General features: G+C 38.8%; 1 protein-coding gene across 1 annotated transcript; it reads right to left on the bottom strand.

Moving 5' to 3' along the window:
• Nucleotides 1–10831: 10831 nt before the first annotated feature.
• Nucleotides 10832–13507, bottom strand: LOC104210911 (uncharacterized). Its single transcript, XM_009759871.2, has 2 exons — nt 13084–13507; nt 10832–11713 (listed from the first exon to the last, which is right to left on the bottom strand). The coding sequence occupies exons 1-2, from the start codon at nt 13434–13436 to the stop codon at nt 11173–11175; spliced, it is 894 nt and encodes a 297-aa protein (XP_009758173.1). The 5' UTR covers nt 13437–13507; the 3' UTR covers nt 10832–11172.
• Between the last annotated feature and the right edge of the window lie 6058 nt (nt 13508–19565).

Consider the following 19565-nt stretch of genomic DNA (forward strand, 5'->3'; position numbering starts at 1 on the left):
CTTTTTAGGTACATTTTTCCACGCACTTAATTTCTTCTGCTAATGTAGTCGTAGCATTTTAACCTGGTGCGGTCACAGACCTCTCGGGCTAGGTCGGCTGGCTGCACTCGATTTTCCCATATGCTGAGCGAGTGTGGCGTGATCTATCCCAAGATCGATGGGAAGCTAAGTACCATGGTGAGCCTTCACTCTTGTTGCAGTCATACCTTCTAATCTAAATCGCTACTGATAGCAATCTCACTCCTTGTGCTTACCTCTTGCATTTGTGTAGGTCTGGGGGAGGTCCCCTTGATGAAGGGAACATCTCTTGGTGAAGAGGGTACTTTGGGACCCGACGAAGGGAAGAAAAGACAAAGGGAACCGTCGAATGAACCTTCGGAATCTAAGAAGATCAAGGTAGAAGAAACTAAAGCCGACCCGGCAGCCCTAACTCTAGAAGTAGCGGGAATTCCCTTCATTGAAGGTGAAGGGAAAAACAATTTCTCGATAGCGTCCGAGGGAGGGGAAAACCTGATCGACCCTCAGGCCATAGAGATGGTGGCTCCTAAGCTGGAGCTTGATGTCGTCGTAGTCCAACTTCGAAATGGAGAGGCCACTGAGGGAGTATCGGGTGAGGTCCCTGAGCCGTCCGATGGCCAAAATACTCCTCGAGTTGGGACGCATTCGGTAGGTGGTTCGTAGGAGCCCAGTTTTGGAGCCTTGCATGGACAAGTGATGGCCCTGATCGACCCTGCCGATGCCGTTATTGCGAGTGATTCCCTTTAGGGAACGACCTTACCTCCTAAGGGAATGCAATATGCCCTGAATGAAGAACCTTCCAATGTGGGGGTGCCTATCGAAGGCAAAGATACGCTTAGAAGGCCCTCAACCACTTCGAAAGGGATTCTCGAGCTCGATGCTTCACTCGTCTTCGGTGAGATGAGCAGGCTTTATGAGCAGGTAGTTTTTGTAAATCCTGCCTATCGTTCTGATCTTTGTCTTTCTAACTTATCTTTTTTATGGCTTCAGGCCTGGGCACTTTATAATCAGACTTTCACTCGGTTTCAGGCTGAGGTGACCCGTCATGAGCGTGATAAGGCTCATCTTGTTGAACAGGTTACCTAGTTTCTATTTGCTATTGTCTGAATGTTTTCCAGATCTTAGTGTTTTAACATCTTGGATCTGATTCGTGCAGTTTGAGAAGGAAAGTGCCTTGCTGAGGGAGGAGGTCCGAGCAAGGGACTCCAAAATCCTCGAATTCAAACGGCGCGTGAGAGAGATAACCTCTGAGAGGGATACTCTCAAGGAAAATGTGGCCTTAGTCTGGCGTCAGCTTCAAGATGCGAGGGCGGATAGTGAAAAATATAGAGGTCTCCACTCTAAGTTAGTTGCTGCACTATCCGAGATCAAAATCGAAGTTGAGGCGCTTATATCTATGCACAAAAAGGGCGCCATTATAATAAATGCTCAAATCGGGAGAGTTCTTGAGGAGGCCGAACTAAAGTTGACTCAAGCTGTGGATCATGCTCGGTTAGAATCCCGGAGGCAGACTCTTGAGGATATACATGTGGGAGATATCAATCTTTTTGCCGAGCTCGAGAGGGTGAAGACCCTAGAGAAGAAAGCTGTTGCCATGTTCGCTTCCGAGGGTGTGCCAGGAAGTGACTTAGAAGAAGATGAGGATGAAGGCGGAACCCCCCGAGGAGAAGAGGCCGTCGAAGGTCCTGGGACCGCAGCCGGAATAGTCGGGGCACAATCTCCGGTGGAGCCGTCAAATATGCAGGCTCGATGATAGATTAGGATTCTATTTGGCCCCTTCTTTGTAAGGATTTTTCAAAAGCCTTGTAAACGTACCTCTGCGAGCCATATGTATAATAGGATTTTCGTTTTTGATTATTTCTTTTCTCTTTTGCCTTTTGAGAATAATATGTGATACTTTTGATAATCGATTCGAGATCTTAGACCTTGGGTTACACCCTCAGGCTTTTGCTATTGCTGAGTGGCCTGTAACGGTCGAAAGTCGGTCCCCGAGTGTTCTCGGGTTAGACCTGGCTTTTATATGTTAGGTCATCGTGACCTTCGATTTTAGCGCTGGCGACAGTGGCTCTTACGCTTTTTCTCTTAGGCATGTTTGGTTAATTGTTTTGGGTTCAGTCTCCGAATCGGGTTTCGACTTGAGCTCATTCGACCCTCAAGTTTTTGAATTTAAAGTTAGCCCTTAGGCTCTTACGCTTTGGGTCAGTACAACCTTTTGTATGGGCTGACGACAATGGCTCTTATGCTTTCGCTCTTAGGCATATTTAGTAAATTGTTTTGGATTCAGTCTCCGAATCGGGTTTCGACTCGAGCTCATTCGACCCTCAAGTTTTTGAATTTAAAGCTGGCCCTTAGGCTCTTATGCGTTGGGTCAGTATGACCTTTTTTATGGGCTGACGACAATGGCTCTTACGTTTTGGATTGGTACGACCTTTGATTTTAGTGCTGGCGACAGTGGCTCTTACCCTTTTGGTCGGTACGACCTTTTATAGGCTTTATTTTTCCCTCATTAAGGACTTTTTTAAATTGTGTTTTCCTGACTCTTCGACGGTTTGATAGGAACCTCGATTGTAAGTCGTTATATGGTGATGATCGAGCACCTCAGGGGGTTTGGCTCGGTGGCTGAGTATCTCGAAGCCTTATAGTTGGAGCTGACATAGTCGAAGCTTTTTTGCCTATGTCGAGGGTAGCCTATTTAACCGATTCTTTTCGAAGTATATTCGAAGTAATTGAAGGTCTGTGATTTTATAGCGACGGTCGGGCATCCTTGAGTCATGTTAGTTTGGCTGGTACAGCATTGTGATAGTAGTCATTTGTGTTCAGCCAGAGCCTTTCAATCTCGAGTGAAGTAGTTTCGGCGTCTATATCGAGGGTATGCCTTTTTAGGGGTCTTACAAGTTCAATATATAGCCTTAACTTTGATATCAGTTTAATGCCTTTAGTAAGGTCTTACAAGTTTTACATGCCTATGAGGTCTTACAGTTTTGGATACTTGGTACAAGTATGGTTCATGCCTTGTTTGACATCGTACAGATATTGTCACTTGGTACAAGTATGGTTCATGCCTTGCTTGAGGTCTTACAGATATTGTTGTTGCCTTATATAAGTCTTACGAGACCAAGGTTGCCCACATATGGCCTCGGGTTTTGATAAGTTGATGGAGATGGTGATTGATAGGCAGTCCCTGAGTGATCGAGTATTTCTCGGCTCGGGAGCTATCACTTGTAAACTCGGTATTGCCTCATTGAGGGCTTATGAGTTAGGAGATCCGACCCGGGGGTCACATTGTGTGAGTTATTGATGCCAGTCCCCGAGTGTTCGGGACGTTCTTGACAGAGGAGCCATTTTTGCAGAAAGACCAATTTCCTTTGATTACTTGGTACAAGTATACACGTTTTTGCTGTTACAGGTTCGGTTGTTCTATGCGGACACGGTTCATTCGACCGTTTGGCCCGGTACATTATTTTCCTATCGAGAGCCCACTTAGCGCATCTTGGCTTTTCCGAGTAGGTGACCTTCCGGGGGGATGCCCCTCAGTATTTGAGGTTGATTGCGAAAAAAGCATTGAATACGTATTGGTTCTTCCTTAGGTAGCATATAGATGTCACCTCGTTAAAAACCTTGCCGGTAAAACCCTTCTAGGGACAAAATTCGGTCAAAGGAAAAGAGTGCAACGCATGCTTACAAGAGCCAGAGGCCCTCGAGCTTGATGGTGCTTCAGAATCTTCCATTGGATGCCTTAGCAGTAGTATCGTTTCAGCATTGATATGTTCCAATTGCTTGGAAGCTGCTCGCCTTCCATGGTACAGAGCTTATAGGACCCTTTACCGATTACTCCGAGGACGCGGTATGGTCCTTCCCAATTTTGGCCTAGCTTTCCTTTATTAGGGTTTCGGGTGACTTTCATTAGTACCAAGTCCCCTACTCCGAGATGTCAGAGGTTTGTTCTTCTATTATAATACCTTTTGATCCTTTGCTTTTGGGCGGCCATTCGGACCAGCGTGGCTGCTTGCTTTGCATCTAATAGTTTGAGGGTCGTAGTCATGGCCTCGTTATTCGAGCTCTCAATGGTGTGTCGGAATCTGGCACTTGGCTCCCCAACCTCCACTGGTATCAAAGCCCCAGCGCCATATACTAGAAAGAAAGGTGTTTCCCCTGTACTTGATTTTGAAGTTGATCGGTATGCCCATAGCACTCCGGACAATATTTCTCTCCATTTTCCCTTAGCGCTTTCCAACTTCATTTTTAAGTTTTAGATAATGGTTTTGTTTGTGGACTCGGCCTGGCTGTTTGCACATGGGTGGTAAGGCGTCGACAGGATTCTCTTGATTTTGTGATCCTCAAGGAACTATGTTACTTCGCTTCCAATGAACTGCCTCCCATTATCACATGTTATCTCAGAAGGAATCTCGAATCGGCACATAATGTGATCCCAAATGAAGTCAATGACTTCTTTTTCTCTTATCTTCTCGAAGGCCTGCGCTTCCACCCATTTTGAGAAATAGTCAGTCATAAATAAAATGAATTTAGCTTTACCTAGTGCCGTTGGTAGAGGTTCGACAATGTCCATTCCCTATTTCATGAACGGCCATGGCGATAAAACCAAATGCAGCTGTTCGCTGAGTTGGTGAATCATCAGGGCAAATATCTGGAATTTGTCGCACTTGCCCTGATCACCTTTCGGACTAAGGAATCGGTGCCGGAGTGGTTTCCGCAAGTACTCGTGAATTTCTCGAAGTACATAATCTGTGTCTCTTGGCCCCAGACATACTGCTAGGGGGCCATCGAAAGTTCTTCTGTATAGAGTCCCATTTTCATCGAGTGTAAATCGGGCTGCTTTGGTTCGTAGGCCCTCGATTTCTTTGGATCTGTGGGTAATTTTTCGTCATTCAGAATGTCAATATATTTATTTCTCCAATCCCATATTAAGCTAGTCGAATTAATCTCGGCATGACCTTCCTCGACCACTGATTTGGATAGCTAAATAATAGCCCCGGGGAGTAAGTCATCTTCTTCAATAGATGATCCCAGGTTTGTGAGGGCATCGGCCTCGATGTTCTGCTCCCGAGGTATGTGGACCAGGGTCCATTCTTTGAAACGGCGTAATGTGATTTGGATTTTGTCCAAATTACTTTGCATCCTGTCTTCTCGGACCTCGTAGCTCCCATTTACCTGGTTTACTACCAGGAGTGAATCACATTTCGCTTCGACGATCTCAGTTCCCAAGCTTTTGGCCAATTCCAAACCTGCAATCATAGCCTCATACTTGGCCCACAGGCGGCTTCAGGACTATACTGAGTTCGGATCCTCTCACGTTTGTGGCGCCATCAGTGAACATGGTCCATACCCCGGAAGATGTGCCTAATTTTAATAAGAGTTCCTTTTCTACCTTGGGCACGAGGGAGGGCGAGAAGTCGGCCACGAAGTCCGCCAGAATCTGGGACTTGATAGTCATTCGGGGTTGATACTCGATATCATACCCCCCGAGTTCGATGGCCTATTTGGCCAATCGACCAGGTTCAGGCTTATGCAATATGCTTCGGAGAGGGTACATTATTAAAATGCAAATACGGTAGAATTAAAAATAGGGTTTCAATTTTTGCGATGTGGTTATTAACGTAAGAGCTAATTTTTCTAAGTGCGGATACCTGGTTTCGGCATCCCCTAGAGTCTGACTTACATAATAAACAGGAATTGCGTACCTTTGCTCTTCTCGAACTAACACACCGCTTACCGCTATCTCTGATATCGCCAGGTATAGATACAACGTTTCATCCTCTTTTGGCATATGGAGCAAAGACAGACTAGTCAGATATCATTTCAATTCCTATAAGGCGGGTTTGCATTCTGGAGTCCACTCAAAGTTGTTTTTCTTTTTGAGTAAAGAGAAGAAATGATGACTCATGTCCGACGACGATATGAATCTGCCTAGAGCTGCTATCCTCCATGTCAACTGTTGCACGACCTTTACATTATTTATCATCGTGATTTCTTCGATGGCCTTGATTTTGTCGGGGTTGATCTCGATACCCCTGTTCGATAACATGAAGCCTAAGAACTTTCCCGAACTCACATTCAAGGCACATTTCTCGGGGTTAAGGTTCATGTTGTAACTTCTAAGGATGTTGAATGTTTCCTACAAATGAGTCAAATGGTCCTCTGCACGTAGGGACTTAACTAGTATGTCATCAATATAAACTTCCATGGATTTGCCTATTTGATGCTCGAACATTTTATTAACTAGACGTTGGTACGTAACCCTTGCGTTTTTCAGCCCGAAAGGCATTACATTGTAGCAGTAGATAACATACTTTGTGATGAACGAAGTCTTTTCCCTATCCTCGGGGTTCATCTGAATTTGATTATACCCCGAGTAGGCGTCAAGAAAGGTGAGGGTCTCGTAGCCAGCCGTAACATCGATCAGACGATTGATGTTAGGCAATGGGAATGAATCCTTGGGGCATGCCTTATTTAAGTCTTTATAATCTACGCACATTCTTAACTTATTTCCTTTTTTGGGTACTACCACTACGTTGGCTAGCCATTCGGGGTACTTTACCTCTCTAATAGACCCTATTTTAAGGAGTTTCGTTATCGCGTCCTTGATGAATGCGTGTTTTACTTCGGATTGGGGTCTTCTTTTTTTGCTTCACTGGTTTAAACCTGGGGTCGACACTCAATCGGTGTGTGGTTATTTCCGGCGGGATTCCTGTCATATCTAAGTGGGACCAAGCGAAACAGTCGATGTTATTAATAAGGAATTGAATGAGTTTTTTCTCTAGTTCGGGGGTTAATCCCGTTCCCAGGTATACCTTCCGATCCTGGAGATGCTCGATCAAAATAGCTTGCTCCAATTCCTCAATTGTCGATTTTGTTGCATCTGACTCTTCAAGGGCAACAAAAGTTCAAGGAGCGAGGAAGTCTTCTTCATCATCTCTGGGGGTCTGTACGCTCCCAGATTCATCCGAGTTGGAGTGTATAGGATTCGGCGCCTCCTGTTAAACCGCGAACATTTCTTTTGCCGCATGTTGTTCTCCATATACGGTTGTTATACCATCCTTTATTGGACATTTTATCATTTGGTGCAGAGTTGACGGCACTGCCTGTGTATCCACCGCTGCATTGTACATCATGTCACCGCCGATAACGTGGAACTTGGTGTTCTAAACTGTACTAGACATTTCAACCGGGAGGGAGATCTCTTCTTTCGTTACTTCGCCGACCATGTTGAAGTCGTGGAGGACCCGGGAGGCGGGTACTATCTGATCGAGCAACCCAAGCTGTTCTACTACCTTCGACCTGATTACGTTGGTCGATCTGCATGCATCCACGAGCACACATTTAATTCGAATGTTCCTTAAAATAAATAAAATTACCAGCACGTCGTTGTGTGGTTCTGCCAAGGTCTCGAGATCCTCCTCGCTAAATGCAAGGGTGTCTTCGGTCATGCGGTCTTGGATCGGCCCCTCTATTGCAGCGGATATTTTTATTCGTTTGATCACGGGTCCTTGGGGAATGTTATTCCCGCCGATAATCATATGAACGGCATGCCGAGGAATCTCTCCTTTTGCCCAGGTTGGATTTTTCTGAGTTTCCTGCTGAATTTCTCGGCGTGCTCCCTGGTTAATATGAGGACCGACGTTAACGCATTGGGCATCGCACGAGGTCGTATCCTTGGGAATCGTCTTCGGTGTGCTCTCAGGGTTTCGCGGTGGCACATCCATACCTGGAATAACCATACCGCCCTTTCCATAGTTTTGTGGCTGTTATTTTCAGGTACATTTACTGATTTAGGCATTTTGACCTGAAATCAAAGATCTTGGACAAGAAAAAGTGTGAAAGATAACTTGCATTGTGTAGTAAAACCAGCAAGAAAATAATCACTATTATTTTTAGCCCCACGGTGGGCGCCAAACTGTTTACCGTGAAAATGATAACAATAATTAAATTTGATTTTGTGGTTCTAAAAATACGTGATCTATTTTTATGCTAGTTATTAAGGCAATAGATGCTAAGTGAAGTACTTGGAATCAAGGAAATAGCTTTAAAATGAGATGTTAACTGAGCTGGATGGCTGTCGATCGGGGCCTTGAGCTTGCTTATTCGGGGCCTCGGGGTCGAGTCTAGTGCTTGCCGAAGGTAGTCGATGGATGACTAACAATTAAAATAAAATCAATGATGGCTCTTTATGGCTAATAATAAGCAATAAATGATGAACAATAAGTAGAACACAATAAATACGAGCAATAAATGAAGTAATGAGATCAAGAGAATATATTAGAAAGCAGAGAGAATGTTCTTGTGTATTTAGTATTGAGCAACAGGTTACTACAAAACGACAAGGATTCCCTTTATATATGAGGGGAAATCCCAACATAGTACAAATATATTTATTATAAAGATATGTAGATGGGATAACTAGTTGATGTCATGATTCGGGTCAGAATTTAGCTCACTAGACTTTGTCAGCTCTAGTTATGCGCCTTGGGAACTCCCCACTTTTCCGTCATAGCCGTTGGTCTGCATCGCCCCGAGGTCGAGCGTCGATAGCCCTCAAGGGTGAACCTCGACCCTAGTCTCGAACTTGCGAAATATGCTTACGAGGTACCACAACGACAAAAAATTGGACCCTCCGATTTTACCGTATACATGGGTTGTTGAGTGTATTGAGGAGAATGTTTTTAATGGTTCTTCAAAGGAGGAGAGGTATGGGGATGGCTTGGTTGTAGAGGTGGTGGTGGTGGTGTTGGGGAAGGAGGGAGGCGGTAGAAAAAGTGGGAGAGAGGATAGAAGAGAAAAAAAAAAGGTATAACCGAATTTCTTAATTGAAAGTACCAAATTATGATTTGACGTCCTTTTAACGGGAATGTATATAATTTGTAAAGAAAATCTAGTTAGTTCTTCTGATAAATAGCAATCTGTAGTTAAAGGGGATAAATATATATATAGTAGACAACTAACGAGAGGAGAAAATAAGCTATCATTCACCAACATATTTAGTTGACAACTAATGAGAGGAGAAAATAACTATCATTCACCAACTCAGCTCTACGGCCCGGGAAATTCATTGAATGAAAGAGTGAAAACATGCCAATCTGTGTGACCCAAGAGGTGAAAGTGTGTGGGTTATATGACCCAAGAGAGGAACAGTTTGGGCCTAAGTAGCATTTGCCACAAAAATCCTTTATGAGTCTATGAAGTAAAAATTGCACGGGGCGTCCTATTTGGTCGCCCCCATTTAATCTATACTCATCTTTTAAAAAACTTTTAATTTATACCCACTTTTTAAATAACTTCAGCTTCATTTCTTCTCCTTTGTTTTCTTCTTCAAGTTACAAAACAAACTGGTATTTATCTCCAGAAGCAACGCTACTTTAGTTATAAGGTCAATTTTTTTTAATTGAACAGTTCGGCAGTTGTACTTCTGCTCCAAATTTACAGCAAATTAGTCTTAGAAAAAAGTTTAAGTTACCAATAGGATGAGCTATAAAATTTTGAAATTTTTGTATGTTTATTCGTGTTTGAGCTGAGAAGATGTACACTATTTTTCTTAAAAAATCACTGCTAATTGTGGTGCTTCAGCTCTAGAGCTGAAGTTCGCCAGTTACAAAACAAAAACTTCAGCTCTAGAGCTGAAGTTAGCCAGTTACAAAACAAAAACTCCAGCTCTTCGCCAATTACAAAACAAAAACTGCTGAAATTCGCCAGTTACAAAACAAAAACTTCAGCTCTAGAGCTGAAGTTCGCCAGTTACAAAAACAAAAACTTCAGCTCTAGAGCTGAACTACAGGCCCGGCTACTAGAATGATGAAATTTTGCGTGGTTGTCTTTGCTACTTCAGTCCTGTATACTGAAGTTATGCGAAAAAGGGGGTACGATTTCAAATTTTTTTTTTGCAAAGCAGACACAAGTTAAAACGTGACACAAAAAGCGGGTATAAATGTAAATGCCCGTCTATGAAGTCAAATATAAAAAGCCCATTTAATGATTGAGATGCTACTGCCAAGAGGTGTGTTGTGAATTTGTGATGGTTGAGATTCCTCCCGCCTTAATCGGATATTTTGGATTTTGGATCCTGGAAATGGAGAACTTCTCCTCGAGAAGAGCTTTACCCTCACAAAATAGAAGATAACAAAGTTAAAGGAGTAACATATCTTCTAAATTAAATGCATTGATTTTGTGCGAGAGAGGAAGAGAGAGAGAGAGTTCTTAATTTAGGCAACAATTGCACAAAATATGTCAAGTCTTGATATGTAGAAAGAACATCTCTCTAGAAATCAGTTCTCCAAAAGATCCAATTACAATTAGTTCCTTTGAACTTCTATTGAAGCATATAAAGGTCCATGAATATAATCTCATTTCTATTCTCCATCTTGGTTCTGTTATACGAGCTATATGTTAGTGTATTATCAACGATTTCTACAAAAGTTGGATATGCGCTCCAAAGAGCTGTCTAGCTAGTATTCATTGTGGAGCTTCAAGCATTATCATCAACGACACCACTTCTACAGAAATTGATCGAGGGTTCTCCTCTTCATCAATTAAGAAATCTCTACGCAAATAGCCGGTTGGTTGCATAATATCGTGATCTTCAATTGATTACAGTTATACACATATTATATATGAAATATAGATATACTGTACATTCACATGTTATTTTTGGTTTAAACAGTCGCGTGGGGCCGTGGGTGGCTATTTAATTAGTTTAATTCTTCTTCAATTATTTATGTACTCATTCTAAAGAGCCAAAAAAAAAGGTCAATACTTAGTAATCGCAATGCACATAAACATCTTATCTGTAGTTTACTATTGCCTCTTCAAAACGTGCATTCAACCAATTCACCAATCAAAAAGGAATAAAAATGAAACAAATCAAAACATGCAAAAGGTCTACATACATACATCAGGAAAAAGAACAGTAAACTGAACCGAAAGTTCAAGCATGCATGATAAAAAAAAAAAAAAAAAAACAGCCTGACGCACTAATTAGCTCTCGCTATGTCCAAGGAAGAACCGGACTGCAAGGGTTTATTATACGCAGTCTTATTCTCCATTTCTGCAAGATGCTATTTTTACGGGTCGAACTCGTGGTCTCCTAATCATATGGCACCAACTTATCAGTTATGTGAGCATGCGTGATACTAATGTTTAAAATCTCTATGTTTCATCTGCTGGACATTCAAGTGAAAGCAGCTTTAGCCATTCAAACGTTCGATGACGTGTCCCGATTTGTTTCTTTTTGTTCTCCTTCATCTCTGTAACATCCTTATAATTATCTTCAATATTATGGTCATTCATTTCCTCTTTCAAATTCACAGTGGTGCTGACTCTGTTTATGGTAACAACTTTAGAAGGAACTATTTCAACTGAATTCACTGAACATTTGCAACTTCCGGGAAATGCCCTTTTCCTCTGCTTCTTTTTCTTGCTTAATATAATCCTCTTTCTATTGTCATTGCTCGAACTGCTATTGCTGCTGCTACTACTCGTGCTATTTTGACTTGCGAAATCCTTGTTGCGACGAATTTTAAGATCTTCTAGTGCAATTTCTGGTGTTTTCACCAACCCAACACGAAAATGACTCCACATTTTCGGCTTTGGGTTAGACCTGTTGATGTTTCTGTGTGTGATCTTTGAAAATTGAACCTGGGTTGTCGGGCTTAGTTGAGAACGAAACTGGTTTCGAATTCCAAGTGCGCTGTAGGAAAACAAGAAGACATTAATTTTTTTTTTTTTAAATCTACCCTTGCTCCATATATCATTACTCATCATGAGGATAGATAAAATGTAATTTAATCAAATAATTCTCGTAATTAAAGCTATTAAATAGTTTTCTAAATGAACTCTCCAAAACCTTAAGATCATGTTTGGAAAGACACCTTGGAAATGGAAATTGGGTGTAATTACACAGTTTGACATATTTGTTTGGCCAAATAATTACTTGGTCAGTATAAAATTGGGTATAATTAGAGGGGTATAATTACACTCTTTAATTCTCAAAGGGAGGTGAGAATTGGTGGTAATTACACTGTGTAATTACAAGGCTGCTTTTTAATTTCTTTCCTTTTTATTTTATTTTAATATATTTTCTGTATAACTCTTTATTTTTATTACTTTAATGTTTTAATTTTATTTTACTTTTTAATTTATTTTGAATTTTTTAAAATATATTTTTCTTTGTACATTATTTATCTACCTTTACTTCTTGTGATTCTATGTAATTGCTTATATTTTATTCTTTATTTATTTATTATTCTACTTTTTTAAACTACACATCCTAATATTAGAAAAATGAATCATTAACAAACTTGGCATATAATGAGTGATGCAATTAAAGTGGAATTTCATTGTTGAATGTGATTATAAACTTATTATGTTTCCTAATCTTAAGTTGTAGTGGAAGGTACTAAAATTTAAATTATGTTATATTCATGGTTCCAATTTACTTGTTTTAGTAATATTGGCTCACATTGTATGTACTTTATTTTTTAGTTAGAATTGATAGTTTAGTTTTGTCAAACATTTGAATAATATTATGATATTATATTTATAAATATTAATTTATTTTATCAAACATGAATTCCATGATGTTCTTACAAAACGTATATTTTTAGTATTTTTCAAGTATCTAAACTAAATATTAATAATTAGATATATATATATATATATATATATATATATATATATATATTATTTTTATAATATTAGTTATAAATATATGATTACTAATAAATGTATATTCACGAAAAAATATGCATCTTAAATACTAAATATAATATCATTTATACTTATAAAAATTTATAGGCATATATTTATTATTTTAAGTTTTGATAATTATTTCATTTAAAATTTGATCTAACTATGTAATTACATTTGTGCAACCAAACAGTAAATTTATAATTATACTATGACAAACAAATAGATCATCATAACTAGACAACCGTGTAATTACTAGGCGGTGTAATTACTACCCTAGTAATTACACAAATTTCAATTACCTTGGTGGCTTTCAAACGGACCCTAAACGACATTTAAGAAGGACTAGAGGGAGCATAAGATTATTGTTACCTTATTTGCTGAGAAAAACTTGTCGAGGAGGAGGATTCAATTAAACCTCGTTCATTACATGTAGCTCCTCCCCTGAAAACATTACTATGGCTATCACTTGGCAAACATTGTAGAGGCAACATTTGACCTTGGAAAAAAACTTCATCAGCATTACACATTTCTGAATCTTTCAACAAAGAACCAACGCACGAGCAGAAATCAAACTCTTCTTGTGTTAAGCTTCCTCTAGGAGATTGTTTTTTTGTTTGGTTCTCTTCATTTTCTGGCAGATCGCGTAATGATAATGCGTCTTCTTCTTTTTCTTCAAGAAGAACTCTCTCATCATTGTATAAAGAACTAGAGTTCAGCCACATTTTGTAAGTAAATATACAAAAAGAGGAGAATCAGAATTTTCAATAATATATGGAGTACGTCAGAACTTCTCTTGTTTGCTAGTCAAGACTAGTATTGACAATTATTGGGGTTATAAAAATAGCCTCTTTTTTTTAATCAGAGTCTGGTCCTCTTTAAGTCTTTAATCTCCTTTTCAAATGATTATTGCGGAGACCAAGAGTTGAGATTTTTTGCGTTACCCACTTGGGTATATTGCATGGATTAATTGGATGGAATATTTATCTCCCATTTCGCCATAAATTTTGGGTACTTTTTTTTTCAAAAAAGATTGAAAACATTGTTTTGTTCAGGGAGTATATTTAGTTTTTGAATTTATTTTTTTTAAGTTCTCAAAAACTGGTTTAGGACAGTTTTTGGGTGAAATTTTTCCTTCTACTCACAAAATTTTAACTTTTTTTTGAAATAAAATATATGTCCAAATACAACTTCAACTTTCTCAAATTATTATTTTTTTTTTAAAAATAAAAACCATTTTTTTTAAATTTTAACCAAATATATGTCCAAATGCTAGATTAAATTTGAATGGATCTTTTTAAAATTTTGAATGGAATTGAACCACTACACATATTAGGTATGGTTTTGTCGTTTTCCAAAGAAGATGACACCATAAATCTCAAATTCTCAATGGACACTAGTTTTATATGTGACAATGGCACACAACCACCGCTACTTATGTCTAGTCGGCAAATTGTAAGGTTTGATGGAGATAATATTAATATATTTAAGAGGAATATCGTTGGGCAAGTTTACAGAGTTTAAATTATATATATATACACTAATATTATAAAGAATTTTTACGTTATTGAGTGTTAAATCACATGTTATTACAGGCGATTTATCATGTTTCATAGTTTACTAGGTGATGTTTTGTTATAACCAATTATGTGTACCTCTTATTGCAGGTAACTTAACTTGATCAAATAAAAATAATATACACTATCAGATCACAAAAATCAAATTTAAAATTTAATACTTTTAAATTTGCTTTATGAATGGTGAAGGGGTATTTGGTTAGGTGATATTGAATATATAGGACCAAGGCTAGTTAATGATTTTGTGATGTACTGCATTATGTGTTCTTTTCCTGGTGAATTGTATTGAATGTTTTTCATGGAAATCTTGTGATTCTAAAATCTGCATTAAATCATATATGTTCATTATTACTTGGGAATGTCCTCTCTAGGCCTACTGGTAAGAGAATGTATGGCTCTATGTCATTCGCCTCATTTTGTAATGCAAACAAAAGTAGATCCATGATTTAATATTTATGGGTTTCAGCAATGATGTCAAGTAAATGTTCAATAGTAACTGGGTTCACATTCAAATATTTATAAATATTTAGTGATTTTTCGAACACATTTACACTATTTGAACAAAAATTACCAGGATAGATGAACTCGTAGGTCACAAGGTGAAACCGCCCCTAAGGCTTCTAAAGGGAGCAAAAGAGTTATTTTTGATTTCTCAACCTGATGTTTTATACCTATTTCGAAGCATCAGCTAATTTGGATTCGCACCCGCAAGCCTACTAAAGAGAAAGTATTTTCTATTCAAAAAAAATTATTTTCATGATTCGAAATAGATAGTTAAAGATAGAGGAATAAATTGTATAGCACCACAACTCTTGATGGAAGGGGCAAAAGAAGTTGCTGCGGCTTTCTTGCTTTACTTTTACTTTAATTTCGTCTTTCCCTTTACTTTTACTCTATTTCAAAATTTCTCCATTATATTTCGATACATCAACTACTATGCTAAGATCTTGGGACAACACTGAAAATAAAAAGATTGTAAAATCGTTTTATTGTATTCCCTTTATTCTAATTTATGTGGCGTTCTTTCCTGTTTAGTTTGTCCAAAAAAGAATATTATATTTTTATATTTATAAAAGTAATTTAACTTTAAGATTCCTCTTTTATCCTTATTGAGTTGATTTTATAACACAAATATCTAATTGTTATTTTGGACCACAAATTTTAAAAATATTTATTTATTTCTTAAACTGCATATTCAGTCAACTAGTGACACATAAATTGGGATGGAGGTAGTATAATTTATAGATATGGTTTAGAGAAATTTTCATAAAGCACTATCTTTTAGTAGTAATTAGTCATCTATAGATACCATTTGATATATTACGTTTTATAGATACCTTTTACGTGGTTATAAGATGTATTTGATGTATGTAACCTAATGTATTCATGAATACAGTAGCAAAAATAGGCGTGAATCAAGGAAGTCCAGCTAATCTTCAGATGTATTTAATTATATTTACGAGGCGTATTCAAAAATACAGTAACGTTTTTAGCGTAAAATATGGACTTTTCAACTGGTTTAAAATGAAAAAGAAATCAATTTACCTGATATTCTCCTAATATAACTCAACTAACACAAACTATTGCACCATAAATCAGTATTCCTCCATTCACGAAAGTTTTTCAATCGAAAAAAATAACCTAAAGCAGAGCAACATCTGGATTTTAAGTCCTCCCTTTTTTTTTTGTAGTTCCAGTGCGTACCCAGTTATCTTTTCAACAACAAAAATTGCGATTGATACAAGTGTATACATATGGCAAGTTTAACAGTATTGTTGCGGCATTCTGGCAAGTGGAACAGTAAGAGCAATTACGTCGATTATTTAATTGAGGGAATACTGATAAAGGAGTATGTGTCGTATAATGATTTGGTTGCGTCAATCTCTAATCAACTGGGCATATATTTAAGCTCAAAGTCCATTAAAATTCAATACAAGGTAGAAGAAAATTGGCACGCCAATGGAAATATACAATGATATGGATTACAGGGTGTATGTAGAGTTGAAAAAAGAGAACAGAGAACTCGAGATGTGTCCTTTGTGGATAACAACGATTGAAAAAGAACTTGTATCCGGAGGTAGTTTAATTTAAGGCGACATTGTGCAAATAGACGAAGCAGTTCAAAGGTATGATTCCGATACAGATGTGTCACGACCCCAGTTTGCCCTCCGTGAACTGTCGTGACGGCACCTAGTCTCTACGACTAGGTAAGCCTAACAAATGCAGAACATAAATGAAACTTGCGGAAGAAATAATCAAAACCAAAATAACTGAATGGAAACAATAGTTATAATGTCGCTCGGCATATACAACATAACATTCTCAAACCAAATACACTATCCCAAAACCCGAAAACTCACGGAAACACAAGCCTTTGGAATATCTAACAGTCTAACTCCAGAATATCTAACAAGAAAGAAAATACAGAAGGGCAATGTTTAACAGCTAGAATAGAAAGAGACTTCTCGATCTGCGGACGCGGCAAATGTCCTCGAAGTCTCTAGATCAGTCGCTTCCCTCAAGGATGGTAGGCCTGAGTAGCGGTACCTAGATCTGCACATGAAAAACATGCGCGGAAGGGGCATGAGTACACCACAATGGTACTCAGTATGTGTCAAGCCTAACCTCGGTTGGGTAGTGACGAGGAAGGTCAGAGCCCTACTGAGGTTAAACAAAATATAAAGATCAACAGTATAGGACAGAACAATATACATAAGTACGGCAGTAAAATAACACTGGATGTACAGAACAACAACAACAACTATACAGAAACAAGGTAAACATGGAAAGGAAACACAGCTCAGTACCGATAGTAACAATCGGGGATCTCCCAGGATACCGTCCTGTAGTCCCATATGTATATATCCTGTGGATCTCCCGGGATCACGTCCCGTAGTCTAACTCATAGTGCGCGGGGACCTACCGGAATCCCATTCCGTAGTCCCAAATGTAAATATCCAGTACTTGGGGAATCTACCGGGTGCATTCCCGTAGTTCCATATAACTGTGCAGGGGGATCTACCGGAATCCCACATCCGTAGTCCCAAAATAAACAAATAAGGGGGAGATACCGGAATCCCACATCCGTAGTCCCAAAATAACTAGACAAGGGGGAGCTACTGAAATCCCACATTCGTAGTCCCAAAATAAATACACATCAGCAATAGGAAAATATACAGAAATGGCAAGACTTCGTATTAAGACAACAAGTGATTCTAGTCTAGCATGCTGCACAGAATTCAAGTAAGGAAGGTTGAACAAATAAAGCAATTAAGTTACTCAGACATGTTTTCCTAAGCTAACAACAGGCTTAACAGTGCAAATAATAGAAACATAAAAGGAAACATACTAGTAATTACTTAAAGAAAACCGGATTTCCAATAATTAGCACAAGTACGCACTCGTCACCTCGCGTACAAGGAATTCCAATTACCAAATATATCAATCCTAAGGGGAAGGTCCCCCACACAAGGTTAGGCAAGTCACTTACCTCGAACCGGCTCAAAATCAATTTGAAACCACGCTCTTGCCACGAGTACTCGACTCCAAATGGTACAAATCTATTCAATTCAATTTCATAATGTAAATAACACTTCAAGTAACTGATTCTACAATTAAATTCTAAGCTAAAATGCGAAATTAGGTAAAATGACCAAAATGCCCCTCGGGCCCATGTCTCGGAATTGGGTAAAATTTATATTTTCAGAAATCTCGTACTCTCATGAGTCTATATATAACAAGAACACTGAAATCGGAGTCCAAATATCCCCTCAAATCCTCAGTTAAAGGTCTCTTAAATTCAAGCCATAATTACCCATTTTTTCCAAATTTTTCACTACTAATTAGGTCCTTAATCACATAAAAATGAGTTATGAAGTCAAGGATGTTGCCTCCAAGTGATTCCCCTTTGTTTTCCTCAAAAATCTCTCTTAAAAGCTTCAAACCCGGATGAAAATGGTGAAAGAATTACTCAAATTCGTGAAAGCAACTATTTATATGTTCTGCCCAGTGATTTTCGAATCTACGACTCGGTCCCGCTTTTGTGGACCAAAGGTCGCACCTGCGACTTTCACTTAAAGACCAGAAACTGCATCTGTGGTTACCCTTTCGTAGATGTGCCACCGCTTCTGTGGTATTCCTTCCGCATCTGCGAAACCTGAAGACCCTCCCCAGATCCTCTTCTGCGATGGCTCCGCCACTTCTGCAGCTCCGCACCTGCGGAACCCAAACCGCTGGTGCGGTTATGACAGAAGACCAGCTGTTTCAACAAACTTCAAACTCCAAATCCTTCCGTCAACCATCCGAATTCACCTCGGGGACCCCAGGACCTCAACCAAAGACAACAACAAGTCACAAACCACTATCCAAACTTGTACCAATCCTTAAAATACTTAAAAAAAATATCGAAACCTCGAATTAACCATGGATTTAAGCCTAAGAACTCCAAATTTCTCAAAATACGCTTTCAATCAAAAAGTCTATCAAACCTCGTCTGAATGACCTGAAATTTTGCACACACATCACATTCAACACTACGGAGCCACTCCAACTTCCAGAATTTAATTCCAAACCTCGGATCAAAATCTCACTATCAGACCGGAAACTTCAAGAATTCAACTTTCGACATTTCAAGCCTAAATTAGATACGGACCTCCAAAACACAATCCGAACACACCCCTAAGTCCAAAATCACCTAACGGAGCTAACAAAACCATCAGATTCCATTTTGAGGTTGTCTTCACACTGTTCCGACTACGGTCAACTTTCCAACACTTAAGCTCTCATTTAGGGACTAAGTGTCCCAGAACTCTCCGAAACGCAAAACCGAACATTCCGGCAAATCAAAATAGCATAATTAAACTTGGGAAAAGAATTTAATAGGGGATTGGGGCGTTAATTCTTAAGACGACCAGCCGGGTCGTCACAAGATGCTACACTTGCTTTAGATTTTGTCAATTTAGGACAAACAATTGGGGTGTTCGAACTGGACAAGGATTTGATAATTTCAAAAACTAATCAAAGGGAGATTATGGTTGGACAAGTATATAAGAATAAGGCTACATTTAAAGAGGTGATGGAGCATTATGCTATATCTCAAAGGTTTTAATTCCAGGTTGGTAGGTCTAATTCTGTCAGGTTTGAGTGTATTTTATTATTCTTTATTTTTGTCGTATTTTGTATTTATGGTTAGAGTTGTAAGTTATATGTTGATATGTTTATGTATATTTGTAATACAATTGATCTTCACTGATGTGGTTAACTATTTTTTTATGGTCT

Source organism: Nicotiana sylvestris, chromosome 9 (genome assembly GCF_000393655.2).
Source record: "Nicotiana sylvestris chromosome 9, ASM39365v2, whole genome shotgun sequence".
Lineage (NCBI taxonomy): Eukaryota > Viridiplantae > Streptophyta > Magnoliopsida > Solanales > Solanaceae > Nicotiana > Nicotiana sylvestris.